General features: G+C 35.1%; 1 protein-coding gene across 10 annotated transcripts in view; it reads left to right on the top strand.

Annotated features, from left to right (window-relative positions):
- The window catches only part of kmr (kramer), a 1,522,801-nt gene that overhangs the window by 996,242 nt on the left and 508,456 nt on the right, over positions 1-18,103 (top strand). For all 10 annotated transcript variants that reach the window (XM_069824286.1, XM_069824284.1, XM_069824281.1 and 7 more), the window contains one exon: positions 14,754-14,964. In XM_069824286.1, the coding sequence (XP_069680387.1) occupies positions 14,754-14,964 (211 nt within the window). The remainder of the gene's footprint in view (positions 1-14,753; positions 14,965-18,103) is intronic.

Below are 18,103 nucleotides of genomic sequence, written 5' to 3'. Positions count from 1 at the left end.
CTAAGTTGACAATGTACTATTGATCATATTTTCAGTGGTCAATGTGCTTAACTCCATAGTTCAGTAAAAAGCCCACAAAATGCAGTATTCTTCTTGGCTACATCACAGAATTAATTATGTGTACTTAACTTTAACCTTCAATATCTTAAAATCTTTGGAAAAGGAGTTAATCATGTTGACTTCTGAACGCCTCAAATGTTAATTACATGTACTGCACTTTTCTCTTGTTATTATACCATAAATACGTTTTCATTATCTGCTGAAATCATAATTTAATTGAAACATTTATAGTATAATTATAATAACCTGATTAATACATTAATTAAATGAACAATTGTTATGAAAGAGTGTGAATTTCTTTAGATACAATGGACATGGAATTAGAAGATGAAAATGTAGATGTGGAAGTAGGATTTCGCACTTTATTTAGTACAATGGATTCATGCTCATCGATTTGCGTGAAAACAGTAGGCGACACTGACTAAACAAAAGAACGACCATGCGATAAACTGATAGTGATAAATCGAGCTGCAGAAATTATCACGATATATGACTGTGATTGGTTCAAATTCAAAATTTCGTTACACTTCATAGCCCGAAAATAGAATGACGTCATATAAACGAAATAGTCTACAAAATAAACTAATGTTTATTTGTACCTCCAACATAATACTGAGAAGTTAAGGTTAGCATCTTTGACTGTGAAATAAGCGGGCCCGGGTTTAAATTCTGGTTAGGACAAGTTATCTGGTTGAAGTTTTTTTCCGGGGTTTTCCCTCAACCCAATAAGAACAAATGCTGGGTATCTTTCGGCATTGGACCCTGGTCTCATTTCGCTGGCATTATCACCTTCATAATATCATTCAGACGCAAAATAACCGTAGAAGTTGATAAAGTGTCTTAAAACAACTGATTCGACATTTAATCACTTACAAAAATTAACCTTCTTCGTGGACGAAAGAAAGCAGCAATGTTACCAACACTATTCTCAAAAACTCGCTATAAAACAGTACAATAGTCGCTAAATTGATATGTTATAAATGTAAAAAGGTATTATTCTGTCGCTGCGAGCATTATAAAAACCGTTAAACCCCTATATGAAGAACAAAAATTAAATAAATTTTACTCGCTAAACTAACAGCAACACGCCCTATCTAGCAGTAAAACCGTTGAAATGACAACACTGCGAAACAGAATGAGAGGTTGGAGATATTATAAATTCTGGTTTTGACTTCATCTTCAGATACTTACATTTCCATATTACATCATTTAAATGTCTAGAAATTATGGCTGTTTTATTAGTTCGTTTTCTGACTTTCTTTCCTATTTACTTCTAACTCTAATTCCAAGTATTTAGGCCTAATTGAAATTTCCCGTTCTTGTACTTTTACGTTTTAATTCCAGTTTGCATCGTACGGGATATTTACTTGAAGTCATACTTTTAGTTTTATTGCGTGATATGTTAAGTTTTTCACAGCTAGATGAAATGAGTACAGTAAACGTTGCAGGTTATCTTCTGACTCGGCCAATAACGTAGCATCATCTACGTAGCAAATGGTATTGACATTTTTTATTTTCAATTTTGTACTCACATTTATATTTATATTTAATAATATCAAAAAGCAATGGGCTCAATGAATCGCCGTCTTTCTCCTTTCTTTGCTGAAGAAATTTTTGGGTTAATTTCTCTTGCAAGCTAATTTTATAGGGCTAAAATTGTCAGTATAAAATGTCCTTCATTAATGAAATAAAACCATAGGTACATTATAAAATTCTAAAATGTTTAGAATATGCTCTAGTCAAAGACCTTGAGACAGTCAATAAAACAAAAAAAAAAGGCTTATTAAATTCTGGCTGACAAACGTGGCATCAGTGCAGGGGCGTCCAATTTGAAATAGTAATATACGTTACAAGAGCGGTATGTTGACGTTTTCATGGTCGAGGAAAAGATTGAAAAAGCGAAACGTAGGTGAGCTTTTTTAATTTCCGAGAACATGAAAAGAAACATACCGCTCGTGTATCGTACATTATTTTGTGCGAAGATCGTTTATTACATACCTGAAAGACGAATTTCTAATTAGTTGCAATGAAATCTCCATGTTGGATTCTGTTTAATGACGGCAACTTCGGAACACCAAAATATCTTTCTTCAACATTGTTGCTATATACTCCAGCAAGCCGTGATATACGTCTGTCTTTTTTCCCCCCAGTCTATAAATGCGAACTTAAAACAAACGGTAAGGTTGTGTAATGATTTGTTTTTCATTTTAATATTTTAACAATATTATTTATATAACATATTGCAGTAATAACATCGGCATCTGGAATCTTGTTGATTTTTTCACGGCTTCCTTAATGTTACTTGTATCAGGAATGCAATAAGTTTCGTGGAGTAGTAGACTTTACTTAATTTTTGCAAATATTTAAAAACAATAATTAACATTGCAATTTAGGTGAAATTGCAGTGGTAAGTTTCCAATTTATAATTATTACTATGTTAAACGTCTCTAAAAATAATATGTTAAAAGCCTAAAGCAGTAAAATGAATGTCGCGCTTAAGCGGTAAGAAGAGGGAAATTGTTATGTGTGTTACGTTGGGAATACTGAATGTGCTATTTCACACTTACCGCGTATTGGTTCTGTGCGGAAAACAAGCAAATACGCACGATCTCGCACAAACCTTGTTTGTCAATTAGTGGTACGTACAGACCCACAAACAAAATTTGGACCACCTGAATTTTCAAAGTTCCAGTTATAACATACTGTACTGAGCATGCGCAGTATGTTATAACTGGAATGAAAAATTGAGGTGGTCCAAATTTTGTTTCTGAATGTGTACAATGGGAGTACGTTTTTGGAGGATGACACGAGTAATAATTTTTTAGGAGAGTGCATGCTAAATTTATTCTTTGATATTTTTCAGCCTGTTTCTATCTCCTCTTTTGAAGACCGGTATTATAAGGTCAGGGATTCTATTTTATTTAAATGCTTGCGGCACTAATTTTATAATACTCATCATCATCAAGGAAGAAATCACTTTCTATAGTTGTCGATATCAGCAGCAACTCAATTTACATTCATATCTTTGGCCATCAACTTACTGAACAATAGTGAAACAATGAAGAAGCGCCATCACATATTTGATTTTACATTCTATTCTGTGTGAACAATAACTAAAGAATTGTCTCACAAGTCTTACATTTCTTTATGCTCGACCATGCCGAAATGTAGTAATTGTACACCTGGTAGCAGACCTTTAATGCATGTCATTAAAGTACACCTACTCATTAAAGGTCAGGTCTTTCAGCCAATGACGACTCAGGTTACAACTGTTCAGCCAATGACAGGTCAGCTTTCTACCGTTATAAAACCGCAAGTATCGATTATTCTCGGATATGCAATCGAAAGAGAATTAGCGAAAAGTCACGGAGGCTGGAAATCCAATACTGTCGCAGAAGGTTATGTTCTGTTACTATAATATTTAGCGTTAATTGTAAATAATATTCAAATAAATTCAATTTGTCATCTCGTTTTTCAATGTCTAATTTAATTTCAATGTTATCTCTGTAGGTTCTTATGGCCTAGCAAGGTCAAAGTGTACATCTGTTCCTCGGAAAAAATCAATACTTTCGCGTCTGCGCACATCTCACAACATATGGGACATTGCTCAAGGTCAGATACAAATGAAATTAATAATATCAAGTTAGAAATATGGTCGAGCATAAAAATTCGTATGAAACTCGCCTATAATGGTAATTAAGAAGCTCGTATGAAAATTATGAAACTCGCTTGCGCTCGTTTCATAAATATCCATACTCACTTCTTAATTACCTTCATTATAGCCTCGTTACATAATGTACTATTGTCCAATCTTTCAACACATTTACTGAATGTTTATTTGGGAACGGATTGTAAAGCAGCAGTGATTAATAATAATAATAATAATAATAATAATAATAATAATAATAATAATAATAATAATAATAATAATAATAATAATAAACTCGTGGCATTACATATGATAAAATTACTGTAGTTCAGATTCAATTTCTAGTATTTATATTAGTGCATGTCCTAGTGAAGGATGATCAAAATAAAACAATTATATCTCAAAAGGTATTTATTATACACAGTTCCGATTTGCTTAATAGGAAAAATATTCTCCAAAGATTTATTAATACTCTGTTCAATCGCATGCACCAGCTGGTGACCTTGGCTGAACTCCAAGTAAACAGTAGACGCCTCGCGAGAGACGACCGAATATTTATTGGGACTAGTTCAGTTGAAACCTGATAGGGCTGTTCAGCATTATTTTGGAACGCAATATAAACGTGAACCTCCATCACGGTAAGCATCCAGATCCACCGCAACAAACTGATTACAGGAAGTCTATTTTAAATATTTTGGACACGAAAATTAAAGAGCAGGAAATCATCTGCAATCGACCAATTTCATTTACAAAACTTATCACCAGAGTGGCCTGCCTAAAATGACAAAGTATAGCTAACAAAATGTAATAATATTAAATAACAAAAGAAGAACACAAACATAAATTTAGACTACTTATAACAAAAGTACAGGGACATCATTTTATTTTTACTTAAATTTTTATTGTACCTGAGTTTTTTAATGTACTTCACTCCCACCCCCTCTACTAGTGAACTTCCAACCGTTCTCCACACAGAACCAAGCGTATACAGTCAAAGTCGCCTTACGGTCTTAGTAAACACAAACAGTACTGAGTTAGTGAGTTTAGTACGTTCCAGAAATATGTTCGCTTTCAATATTGAATCATATTCTCGCAAAGGTACTGTCGTCCGTTTGCCTATGTCGCATCCCGGTTTCCCCCACCCACTTCTGCCCGTCCCTTTGTGTCTGGGCTGTCTTAGCTCTTTTCTGAAACCATTAATTTCTGTTAGGAATTGGACGTCTACGTAATATTATACAAGTGTTTAAAATAGCTTAAATAATAAGGCCTCGTTAAGTAATTAACTGTCACGTGATTTCCCTCCTTTCTACGACCCTCGACAAAACCACTTGAACGGACAATAAAAAGCATGTCTTAATAATTTTATCTTTTCGGATCGGGCAGAAGTGAAGATTGAATTTACAGTACGTAAGGTACTCTTTTATAGAGTAGGTATACAATTATTTCAACATGAGTTAGTAGTATGAAAGACGAAAATGGTAATTGGAATTAGGTACAATAGCATATAGTGCGATAATATGCAAAAAAAGAACTGAAACCTGTATACAAATAAACGGTCATCATTTTCAAATATGTGTTTAAATATCCATATTATGATTATTTTTTAATTTCATTTCATTCTCTATATTGTACGCTAATGTGCTGTAGACAGTATAATATACAATGCATAATGAATACATCCGAGTTCGAGAGTAAAAACACTTATTGTTAATATTTTGCTGTATTTTGATTGAACAAAAACCTAATGAAAATTGTCAAACTCAAAATCGCGATATTTCCTACTTTACGTAAATGGATGAACTACTTTTCAGCCCTCCTATACCTAGTAAAGTGATTTGTTTGTATCTTACGCCAGTATCATCAAACTCCAGTGGAAGGGGGTATCAAACAGTGTTTCCGGTTCACAACCTTTATGCCAAAAGTATAGGCAGGTTAATATTAGAAATGTTAGTAAAAATAAAATGATGTCCCTGTATAAGGCATTGAAATAATTATGTGCTGTGGTTAAGTAAATTATATTTCAGAACCTGAATAGATTAAATCAAATGCTATAATATAGTGCGAATTAATATTTGACACGAACTGTGTCGCATTGGCTATACAGCGAAGAAATTTAGCTTCGAATCTTCTTAAAATATTATAAAAATCTTTGGTGTCAAACTGCAGAGAAGTCAACTCAACTATAGAAAAATATCCCACACCTGGATTTGTTTATATGTAGCAATTCAAGAAATACAATTTATTATTATTATTATTATTATTATTATTATTATTATTATTATTATTATTATTATTATTATTATTATTATTATTATTACAGTAATAGGGGAAAATGGTTAGGTTCCACACTTAGAATATAAAGTAAGGAGACCGGACTATACATTCATTGACCTCATTGTGCCCCTCTGGTTGCCCTCAGGATGTCAAAGCGATATTCTGTTTGTACCCATACACGCTACAGCATTTGAATATTAGCAGTTTGCATAGCTTCAATAAAATTATCATCCTTCTGTGAAGGATAACAAGATTGTGAGTCTCCGTACTGATAAAGGGAATTTGAATCCGCATTTTTTTTTTTTTTTCCTCGCTGTTATTTATACTCGCTTTAACATCTTTGGTCATATCGCGAGTTAAACTTTGGTTGAAATCCGAAGGCCTGTGTACTATTGTTGAGACTGGTACTATTGTTGTGAACTAGACGGCGACTGTATGAATCCACATATTGTTAAACCGGAAAATAATCTCTGAGTTGATCTATAATCTGTATTGTGATGACGTTTAAGCCGAAGATCCGTTATAGACAAAACCCCAGGTCACATACAGATTTCTCATCCCTATGTATGTTAAAATCGGCAGCACTTTGAAGAGAACAACCGCCTGGATCGCCACCCGTCCGCCGTAAACGAACACGAGATGGCAGTACAGTCGCTAATGCAATTCAAATAGGAGTTATGACGTGACTCGTTATGTAACAGCTAGATGGCAGCATAGTAAACCTGACAAAAGTTGTTACTGTCAAAGCGTATAAGGCCGAGCAATCTGGGTATGTATGATCTAGGACAAAACTTCTAAAATGTTTGTGGTTATTGTATTCAAACTTGTCTCACACTGCAAATTAAGCTTTCAGGAATAACTCCCTGTAAAGTTAATTTGAATAATTTCGAGGGAAAAATTGTTCCGGGGCCGGGTATCGAACCCGGGACCTTTGGTTAAACGTACCAACGCTCTCCCACTGAGCTACCCGGGAACTCTACCCGACACCGATCCAATTTTTCCCTCTATATCCACAGACCTCAAAGTGGGCTTGACAACAGTCAAGCAACCAACATTTGAGTGCACACTAACTCTGTGTGACTTTAAATTGTGGTTTTCTGTTACGTACAGTGACGTGTATTATGCAAATTAAGCTTTCAGGAATAACTCCCTGTAAAGTTAATTTGAATAATTTCGAGGGAAAAATTGTTCCGGGGCCGGGTATCGAACCCGGGACCTTTGGTTAAACGTACCAACGCTCTCCCACTGAGCTACCCGGGAACTCTACCCGACACCGATCAAATTTTTCCTTCTATATCCACAGATCTCAAAGTGGGCTGACAACAGTCAAGCAACCAACATTTGAGTGCACACCAACTCTGTGTGACTTTAAATTGTGGTTTTCTGTTACGTACAGTGACGTGTATTATGCAAATTAAGCTTTCAGGAATAACTCCCTGTAAAGTTAATTTGAATAATTTCGAAGGAAAAATTGTTCCGGGGCCGGGTATCGAACCCGGGACCTTTTGTTAAACGTACCAACGCTCTCCCACTGAGCTACCCGGGAACTCTACCTGACACCGACACACTGTTTCTTGACTTTAATAACAACACTTGTCAAGAACAATCGAACGAATATATTTTATAAGTTGTACCAACAACGGTCAATGCACTTCAGATATCATTGCGACACAAAAAATCCTTTTTACTGTCTGACACTGTTTAATAACACACACACACGCTATCGACTACAATATAGAATGATGAAGGATGGATAGAATAGAGAAAAATTCTCTCCGGCACCGGGACTCGAACCCGGTTTTCAGCTCTACGTGCTGACACTTTACCCACTAAGTCACACCGGATTCCAGTTCCTATGCCGGATGGAATCCCCTCAGTTTATGTTCTACCCGTCAATTTTCCCTTTGGTGACCTACTCTCATGTACTGTGTCACAGAATATGTGACAGTGGCACAATGTCCAACGCGCTATGTACAGAAGTGCACTCATTACGAGTGACTAAGTGGCCGGGATCCGACGGGATGAGCGCTGTCTTGAATCACTAAGTGATTCAGTAAGGCCACCAAAGGGAAAACTGAGAGGTAGAACTTATACTAAGGGGATTCGATCCGGCATCGGAACTGGAATTCGGTGTGGCTTAGTGGATAAAGCGTCAGCACGTAGAGCTGAAAACCCGTGTTCTGGTCCCGGTGTCGGAGAGATTTTTTTTCTGTTCCATCCATCCTTCATCATATGATAACGCAAAATTCCTGCACGGAAATGTCGTATGTACTTCGGTACATCGTAATAATACAATACGAATCGCCCCATGCAGAAAGGGCTTCAGTCACAAATTTTGAAAAAAATGAGATATTGATGGAAATCATATCTTTATGGGTGGCTCCATTGCCCTGTGCAGAAAAGTATTCAGTCCAATGCTTGGAAAGATAGAAACTGAAGCGTCAGACTCAGAGTTCTATGCTGAAACGAATATAGCGTACAGAATGCTTTTCTTAGTTTTCTCAAAACTATGTCTAATGGACTGAAGCCCTTTCTGCATGGGGCGATTCGTATAGAAGTTATATCAACAAGAACAAGGGTCAGTGACATTCCAACATTACTGCCACACAAAAAATAAAAATCCTTCTGAAGGAAGAAAAAATGTCCCTATCCAGAATATTCGCGGATCTCCAGAATGAGTTTCGGGGTTCCGCGGACCCCACCTTGAGAACCACTGATGTAAACGGTTATTATTAGTTGATATCTAACATTTTGTTGCATATGATTGGTCTAAATCGAATAATTTGCGTGTCAGTGGAATAAGCCTAATAACATGTTTGCTTCTGGAAGGCGGCTAACCACTCAAAAATGATGTCAGGCTTTATGGCTGGACATAAAACGTGCAGGTTTATTATATAATCACTATCATAATCATCTTTGTCATTGAAGCCACCGATAGTTATCAATATCATGCTGATGTAATGTACTCTCTGTTGTATACTACATGATACAAATATCGCTAATTGGTCTATTAATGTCTGACTTTTGAGGTACATTGATTGCAAATTTATACCTATGTATTATATAGGCCGACAGCTTGCTAGCTGTAAAGCTGTTTGGCTGTTGGTCGGTGTATTGACACAATATAAAATATTAAATGTGTTTGTTAATGGCTTACGCATATTTATATTTTTAGCCAGGCTATTCCGTTATTATTTATTTCGTGAAAAGCACAGCATTTTAGCTGCTCTGTGTGAGGGCATAAAACATTTAACTCTACATCCGTGGCTGTGCACTCTATTCGTAATTACTCTGTATCTGTCATACTGACCGCTTGACATGCAAATATCAAACATTGTAGTCGCTGGACTAATATTTGTTTCTTTAAAAGAGACGTAGGCTGGATTTTTCCATTGCTGTTAATGAAAGAAGGAAAATTTAACCTTTAAGAAGATTGGCTCTATCTTCAACTTCAGGCGCGTCACGAATTTTGATGATTAGGGGGCGGATGTTGATGACCTATAAATCTATTTAAAATGATCATTAAAATGCCCTTAAACTAATGGAAAAATGATATATAATTAAAATAAAATGACATTTAAATATTATTCACCGTACTCGCACCACAATTTCGCCCTGTTACAGTGACTGCCCTGCAAATCTCAGAGAGAGGAGGAAACTTTCTGGAGTTTGGCTAAGATAAAGGAAAATAACATGTAACAAAATGAAGGTTTTAAGGGAAAACTATAGATTTTAATGAGGTTTACATTGTTTTTCAATCAGGGGTGGTCCATGTCAGTGCCTTCATTCTGCGTCTCCTCCTTCTGCGCTCCACTTTTGTTACCAGATCTTCCGGATGACGGAGTGTGAATGACAAAACAAATTGTGGGCGCAGCAAGTTTTGTGTTAAAAATACTCTCTACTATAGTAGACATCCCGTCCGAACCATGTTGAGGACACAACGTACTGTCCAGGACATGGTGAAATTTTTCCCCCCTTGCAAACATAAATTCTAAAGACACCCTCGTACCCACAATAGAACAGTAGCGGTCAAAGTCCTCACTTAAACTAAGCTGCTGTCAAGCATTTTATATTACTCCCGTTGTGTGAAGTGAAGCCTTCAGTGAAATAAGGGATGGACTTCAGAGTCTGTTCCAAATTATAAAAACTCAAACTTCACTGTTATTCACTTATTCAGTAGGTAATTACTACTGACCTATTTGGTTAGCACATGATTAACAGATCTATCGGTAAAGAAGAACGTAAAATGCATTCCAAATGATCTAAAAGTTATTCAAAGTATTAAAAATGACCAAAAAATGCCGAAAAAAATTAAAATGACCTATTAGTTCAAAATCGTCAAAAAATGCAAAAAAAATACAGTATAAGAAATTACTTTTTTACGTTGATATTAACATAGAAATGATTTCTATATTAAATTAACTATTTCTTTACTACTGATGGTAAAGTTGTGCTTTGCACAGTGTATGTGTGTCGATAGTGGAAGATGCACAACCAGTAAACTGAGAGTTGTGTTGGGAGTATTCGGTGAGTGTGTTTCAGTAAATTTTAATGGCGTATTGATAAAGAACCCAGCATACACAACTTTTTCCACTATGTGCAAAATACTTAAAGGTGAGTGTGTACAGCTCCCTGAGAACATTGTTCAGAGTATCATTCGTCATCTGAAAAATACGCTCCAATTACTTCGTGTGAAGTTGAGAGGTCGTTTTCCATCCATAAGAACGTTCTAACAGACAGAAGGCAATCGATGACCGCAGAAAACATGAAATAGTAATATACGTTACAAGAGCGGTATGTTGACGTTTTCATGTTCGAGGAAAAGATTGGAAAAAGCGAAACGTAGTTGAGCTTTTTTAATTTCCGAGAACATGAAAACAAACATACCGCTCGTGTATCGTACATTATTTTGTGCGAAGATCGTTTATTACATATCTGAAAGACGAATTTCTAATTAGTTGCAATGAAATCTCCATCTTGGTTTCTGTTTAATGACGACAACTTAGAAAACAAAAATATCTTTACTCCAGCAGGCCGTGATATACGTCTGTCTTTTTTTTCCCCCAGTCTATAAATGCGAACTTAAAGCAAACGGTAAGGTTATGTAATGATTTATTTTTTCATTTTCATATTTTAACAATATTATTTATATAACATATTGCAGTAATGGCATCGGCATCTGGAGTCTTGTTGATTTTTTCACGGCTTCCTTAATGTTACTTGTATCAGGAATACAATAGCTTTCGTGGAGTAGTAGACTTTACTTAATTTTTGCAAATATTTAAAAACAATAATTAACATTGCAATTTAGGTGAAATTGCAGTGGTAAGTTTCCAATTTATAATTATTACTATGTTAAACGTCTCTAAAAATAATATGTTAAAAGCCTAAAGCAGTAAAATGAATGTCGCGCTTAAGCGGTAAGAAGAGGGAAATTGTTATGTGTGTTACGTTGGGAATACTGAATGTGGTATTTCACACTTACCGCGTATTGGTTCTGTGCGGAAAACAAGCAAATACGCACGATCTCGCACAAAATATTTAATTATTAATTCTGCCTTCAAACAATAATTAAATGAGTTTGGATCAGATGTGCAGCTTTAATTTTATTTCAGTTCTGTTTTCTTATCAGTCTGCAAATATATGTACATTTAATGAAGCTTAGATTTTAAGTTAGAGTAAAGATTGGTAATATTGTGATAGTTCTTTTTGAGAATTTATTACAATTTTACTGAGCGAGAGAAGAACCGGTTTTGTGCAGCAACTTGTCCACGTTGACACAAAAAAAAAACGATCATCCTCTCCCTCAGTAAAAGAGTAATAAATTCTCAATAAGAGCTACCACAATATTACTCATATCACAATATTACCAATCTTTATACCCTACATGTGTCTTTTTTATTTATTACATATTTATCTTGCCATTTTTAGCTACATATTTATGAACATATTTCTCATAAAATCCGGGCTCTAATAATAATAATAATAATAATAATAATAATAATAATAATAATAATAATAATAATAATAATAATAATAACTTACAAATGGCTTTTAAGGAACCCGAAGGTTCATTGCCGCCCTCACATAAGCCCGCCATCGGTCCCTATCCTGTACAAGATTAATCCACTTTTTGTCATCATATCCCATCTACGTCTCGGCCTCCCCAAAGGTCTATTTCCCTCCGGTCTCCCAACTAACAATCTATATGCATTTCTGGATTCGCCCATACGTGCTACACGCCCTGCCCATCTCAAACGTCTGGATTATGTCAGGTGAAGAATACAATCCGTGCAGTTCTGCGTTGTGTAACTTTCTCCATTCTCCTATAACTTCATCCCTCTTAGCCCCAAATATCAAACACCCTTAAAAAATTATGTTGTGTATTTATGTAAGATTATCTGAAAATTTGTTTTCGTAAATAAGTATCTACGCGTGCGTGACCTCAAAAGCTGTGGATATATTAGTATACATCATTTGTTATCTTGTGAAACCTACCTGACCGTGAGGGGAAGCAGAAAATAGACTGAGAAGCTTCCCTTCCTCGCTACGATTCCATTCGCAGCTAGTTAGTTCACATACCCCCACCATAAGGTTCTTACTATAAGCTACTGCACATGCTTACATTTGGTTTCACGAGATGATGAATGACCTTTAAACTACTTCAGTAACGAGGTATGTTTTGTCCTAATTACCTACATCTGAATGGTGTTACAGGTGAATAATTTAGTAATAATATATTAATAATGGTAATATAGTGGCATCAATACTGGTATATATTTATGTATGATTATGTGAAAATTTGTTATTCTTCTTTTGATACGAGTGAATAATAATAATAATAATAATAATAATAATAATAATAATAATAATAATAATAATAATAATAATAATAGTAATAATAATAATAGTAATAATTATTTATTTATTTATTTATTTATATTTATGTGCTGGACAACAGCCATTGGTCAATAAAAGTCCCGCACAGTGATACAATTAATACATTAAAATGAACAACTATGGTACAAATTAAATAACTGAGTTAACAACAAAATAAAGAACATAGATTACAATGACTAATTTACAAGAATTAAAACTATAAATTATTAGGGAAAGGAGTTTATTCTTACTACCAATTTGTGTATAAGGATTATGCAAATAATATTAGCAAAGACATTGCCATATCCTAATACTTCTATACATTGAATGGATCGAAATCGCCCACATGTAGGTTAGCATGTTTAATACATCTGGAGACTGGGGAGGAAGATTTAGAATTTCTAATATAGAAGAGTTTGTGATGTCCCATGTCCTTCATAGGAATACGAAGGCTGACACTGTTTAAGAAAGATTGACAATGTCACCTTTAAGGACCTTACATAAGAATAAGTAATGGAGATCATGACGTCTGGCATACAGGCTTCGACATTTAAAGTACTCGCATTTTTGATCATAGTTATACCCAGAGTTATTAGGCAGGAATCTGTACGAACATAATGAAATAAATTTCTTTTGAATATTTTCCAGTTTTGCCGAATCAGAACTAGTAATAGAGTTCCAAACTACAGATGCATATTCGAGTTTCGATCTCACTAATGCAGTGAAACCTGTTCAAATTGGAAGCTGAATAATCCGGAATTCTGTCTATTTCGGAACAATTCATTGGTCCCAGCGAAATTCATGTGTGTTATGTGTAGTTTTTTCTGAATAAAACGGAAACTGTCCAACGCGGAAACGGAAACTGTCTGCTACTGTTCAACACGGAAATAATATTTTGGACACACTACTTTAATGTAAACTATATTTTGAAACAGTATGTGCTTTCAAGGAATATACAAAATATGTAGGTCACTAAGATAAAAACAAGTTTTCTTTGCAAAATTTTTGAGGGTGCGAGGGTGCGTTGGCCTGATGGTCATAAATTTTATTACCCCATTGACTAGGCAGACGAGTCCCTTCAAAGATGTTCAGTGCTTCACTCCTGTATAACTTACTGTCGTAGCTGGGTAAAACGCAAGTGTATTACTAATTTCGTGTTATAAAACATAAAAGGAAACAGAAAACAACTGGTTACATAGAAATAAATGAACTGTTGTGGGAGTGGATTCTTCTTGCCCTTTCAAAGATCATGCCAATTTCTGAACCTATTCTGCAAAGCAAACCCTTGAGCTGGCAAAGAAATTAGATAATCCAGAATTCAAGGCTTCTAGGCTCCTAGTCCAATTAAATAATGTGCTGTGATATACAGTACAGTATTATAGTCTCAGATATTAAATTTAGTGTAATTAATAAACTTTATAGCGTTTAATGAGTGACGATACAATTTACACAGGAAATGGGATTTTCATCAAGATCATTCACCAATTAAATAAGCGACATGAAGCTGATTTAATGTCAGCAGTGTTAAACGGAATATTTTGTAATTCCTACAATTTGCGGCATGCCATTTTGTTTTTCATTTATACAAATGATAAAATATTTTATTTTAACTTCACACTTCACACCTGAATAACACGGAAATCTGTCCACAACGGAAAAAAAAATTAGGACCGTGTCACTTGCGTCTTGAACAGGTTTCACTGTATTAAAAGAGAGTCAGGCGTTGAAAAAGAATAAGTAATTGACCGAATTATTCCTAACATTGTTATTGCATGGTTATAAATATAATCAATGTGGTTGTGAAGATATAATTTATTGTCAATTAATATAATAATAATAATAATAATAATAATAATAATAATAATAATAATAATAATAAATATGTTGACAGGCCCCGAGGAAGAGAAGCTGCTGGGCTCGATTCTGCTGCCCTCGTACAAGATCTCGCCGTGCTCAAGCGAGGACCGCGTCTACCGCAAGTTCGCCTTCAAGGCGGAGCACACCAACATGCGCACCTACTACTTCGCCGCCGACACTCGCGAGCTCATGGTGCAATGGATGAACGCGCTCAGCCTGGCTTCCATCCTTCAGGAGGGCAACAGGTAAGACTTCATTGTAACTTATAGCATTAAGTTGTTAGCAGAATATTCTGTGTGAACTGAGAAACAACCTAATTTCCCTGTAGAATTGAAAATGGAGATTTCCGCTGTTTTTACTGCTACTGTTGCTACTGCTATTGCTACTCCTACTCCTACTGTTGCTATTATACTACTACTACTGTTGTTGCTGCTGCTACTACTACTACTACTACAGCTTGTTGCTGTTACTACTACTACTACTGTTATTGTTGCTGCTGCTACTACTACTGTTATTGTTGCTACTGCTACTACTACTACTACTACTGTTATTGTTGTTGCTGCTACTACTATTACTGTTATTGTTGTTGCTACTACTACTGATATTGCTGCTACTACTACTACTACTGTTATTGTTGCTGTTGCTACTACTACTGCTACTACTACTACTACTACTACTGTTATTGTTGCTGTTGCTACTACTACTGCTACTACTACTACTACTACAGCTTGTTGCTACTACTACTACTACTACTGTTATTGTTGCTGCTGCTACTACTATTACTGTTATTGTTGCTGCTACTACTACTGTTATTGTTGCTACTACTACTACTACTACTACTACTACTGTTATTGTTGCTGCTGCTACTACTACTGTTATTGTTGCTACTACTACTACTACTACTACTACTACTACTACTACTACTACTACTACTACTGTTATTGTTGTTGCTGCTACTACTATTACTGTTATTGTTGTTGCTACTACTACTGATATTGCTGCTACTACTACTACTACTACTGTTATTGTTGCTGTTGCTACTACTACTGCTACTACTACTACTACTACTGTTATTGTTGCTGTTGCTACTACTACTGCTACTACTACTACTACTACTACAGCTTGTTGCTACTACTACTACTACTACAGCTTGTTGCTACTACTACTACTACTACTGTTATTGTTGCTACTACTACTACTACTACTACTACTGTTATTGTTGTTGTTGCTATTACTATTACTGTTATTGTTGCTGCTACTACTACTACTGTTATTGCTGCTACTACTTCTACTACTACTGTTATTGTTGCTGTTGCTACTACTACTGCTACTACTACTACTGTTATTGTTGCTGTTGCTACTACTACTACTACAGCTTGTTGCTGCTACTACTACTACTACTAATACTACTACTGTTATTGTTGCTGCTACTACTACTACTGTTATTGTTGCTACTACTACTACTGCTACTACTAGTACTACTACTGTTATTGTTGTTGCTGCTACTACTACTACTGTTATTGCTGCTACTACTTCTACTACTACTGTTATTGTTGCTGTTGCTACTACTACTGCTACTGCTACTACTGTTATTGTTGCTGTTGCTACTATTACTGCTACTACTACTACTATTATTGTTGCTACTACTACTACTGTTATTGTTGCTACTACTACTACTGTTATTGTTGCCGCTGCTACTACTACTACTGTTATTGTTGCCGCTGCTACTACTACTACTACTGTTATTGTTACTACTGCTACTGCTACTACTACTACCATCAATAGTAGTAATTCTGTTGCTGTTAATGAAAGTAATATTATTCCTTAATTCATCACCTGCCAACATCAAAATCAAAGATGATCAGGCTACAATTCCCAACCTTCATCTAGACCAGATTCTGTGTATCGGTAATCTGTAATGGATAAAGTGACTGTGGGAAAGGTTTTGTCGAAATGCATTGCCATTTGTATTTTAGATTTCATTTTAGCTCGGTCTTGATTTTATGATACCGTATCTAAACAACACCTCTTGCTAAAAATAGACATTAAATAAAAAATCACAAATTATCATTAGATCTTGTCATAGCTCATTTACTGATGGGTTCTTTTTATTGAACTTTAGTTCACAACCTATAAATACGTTTTCACATTTGTGACGATCAGTGTTGCATTTGAATGACACTTTGTCAAAGGACTTCTGATTCCTTGCCTTTCTCTTATCTCCACTACTTCATCGTCATCATCATCATCATCATCATCATCATCATCATCATCATCATCATCATCATCATCATCACCACCACCACCTCTCTGCCACATCATCAAACGCTTTACCATCACATACCATTATATCATATCATCAAATCGTCATCACCTTCTAATCATTTTATCATCAAATTGTTATAATCATCATATATCATCAAACTATCATTATCATCTTATCAGATCACCATTAATCATACCGCTATTATTATATCGAACATCACATCATGTTAGCAAAATATAATCATATCATGTTCGTAGAGTATCGTCATATCATCAAATTACAATATCATAATCATATCACTTACTCCATATGTATGGCTTGAGAATGTTTTTTCTCTCGTAGATTGTTAGTGAGTTGTGGTTTAAATTTGCACCGCAGTGCGACTTTTAATAGGTAGCAGGTTGTGGTTTATTATGCCATCTGTGAGCATGAAATTCCAATAAATGCAGGTGTGTCGGAGAAACAATCACGGAGATATTACTCTCGCCATCTGTGAGAATGAATTACTACTAGTATTGTTAATTGGGACATAAAATAATTGAAGAACACTTGTTGTGGGAATATAGGATTACATCTTCTACCATCTGTAAACAAAAAAACTCTAGTACTAGTAAATGCGAGTAATATGCGAATATATATTAAACATACTTAAAGGTACAGTAAGTTGGAATAATCAGTAGATAAACACTTACGCTAAAATATATTAATACTAATATAAGCACAGTTTTCGGCAGTATTATTCAGATCTTAATACATATAGGAATAGTCAGTTGAGATCAATGGTGTCTTGTGATGTTACTATGGAATTGTGGGATGTGATAACGCACGGTGTTATATTATGCCATCTGTGATTGTGTGGTTGAAGTATATTTAAGAATTCGAAATTAAGAATATTTAGATCACGTTTACAGAAAGTGAATGGATATTAATATACAGTGTCATGAAATGTGTAAGTTACAAGTAATTGTGGACCTTCACAGTCCTGTATTCTGGTCCTCTAACACCATTTACACTTAATTAATGCCCTTGTAGTCTATATAATTTAATAACACAGTTTTGAATTTTCACCAGTCTTTATTCTGTAACCTGATCAAATAACGTTGTACCATCATATTTTT

Source organism: Periplaneta americana, chromosome 4, assembly GCF_040183065.1.
Source record: "Periplaneta americana isolate PAMFEO1 chromosome 4, P.americana_PAMFEO1_priV1, whole genome shotgun sequence".
In the NCBI taxonomy this organism is placed as follows: Eukaryota; Metazoa; Arthropoda; class Insecta; order Blattodea; family Blattidae; genus Periplaneta; species Periplaneta americana.
This window is presented reverse-complemented; position numbering and strand designations above follow the sequence as displayed.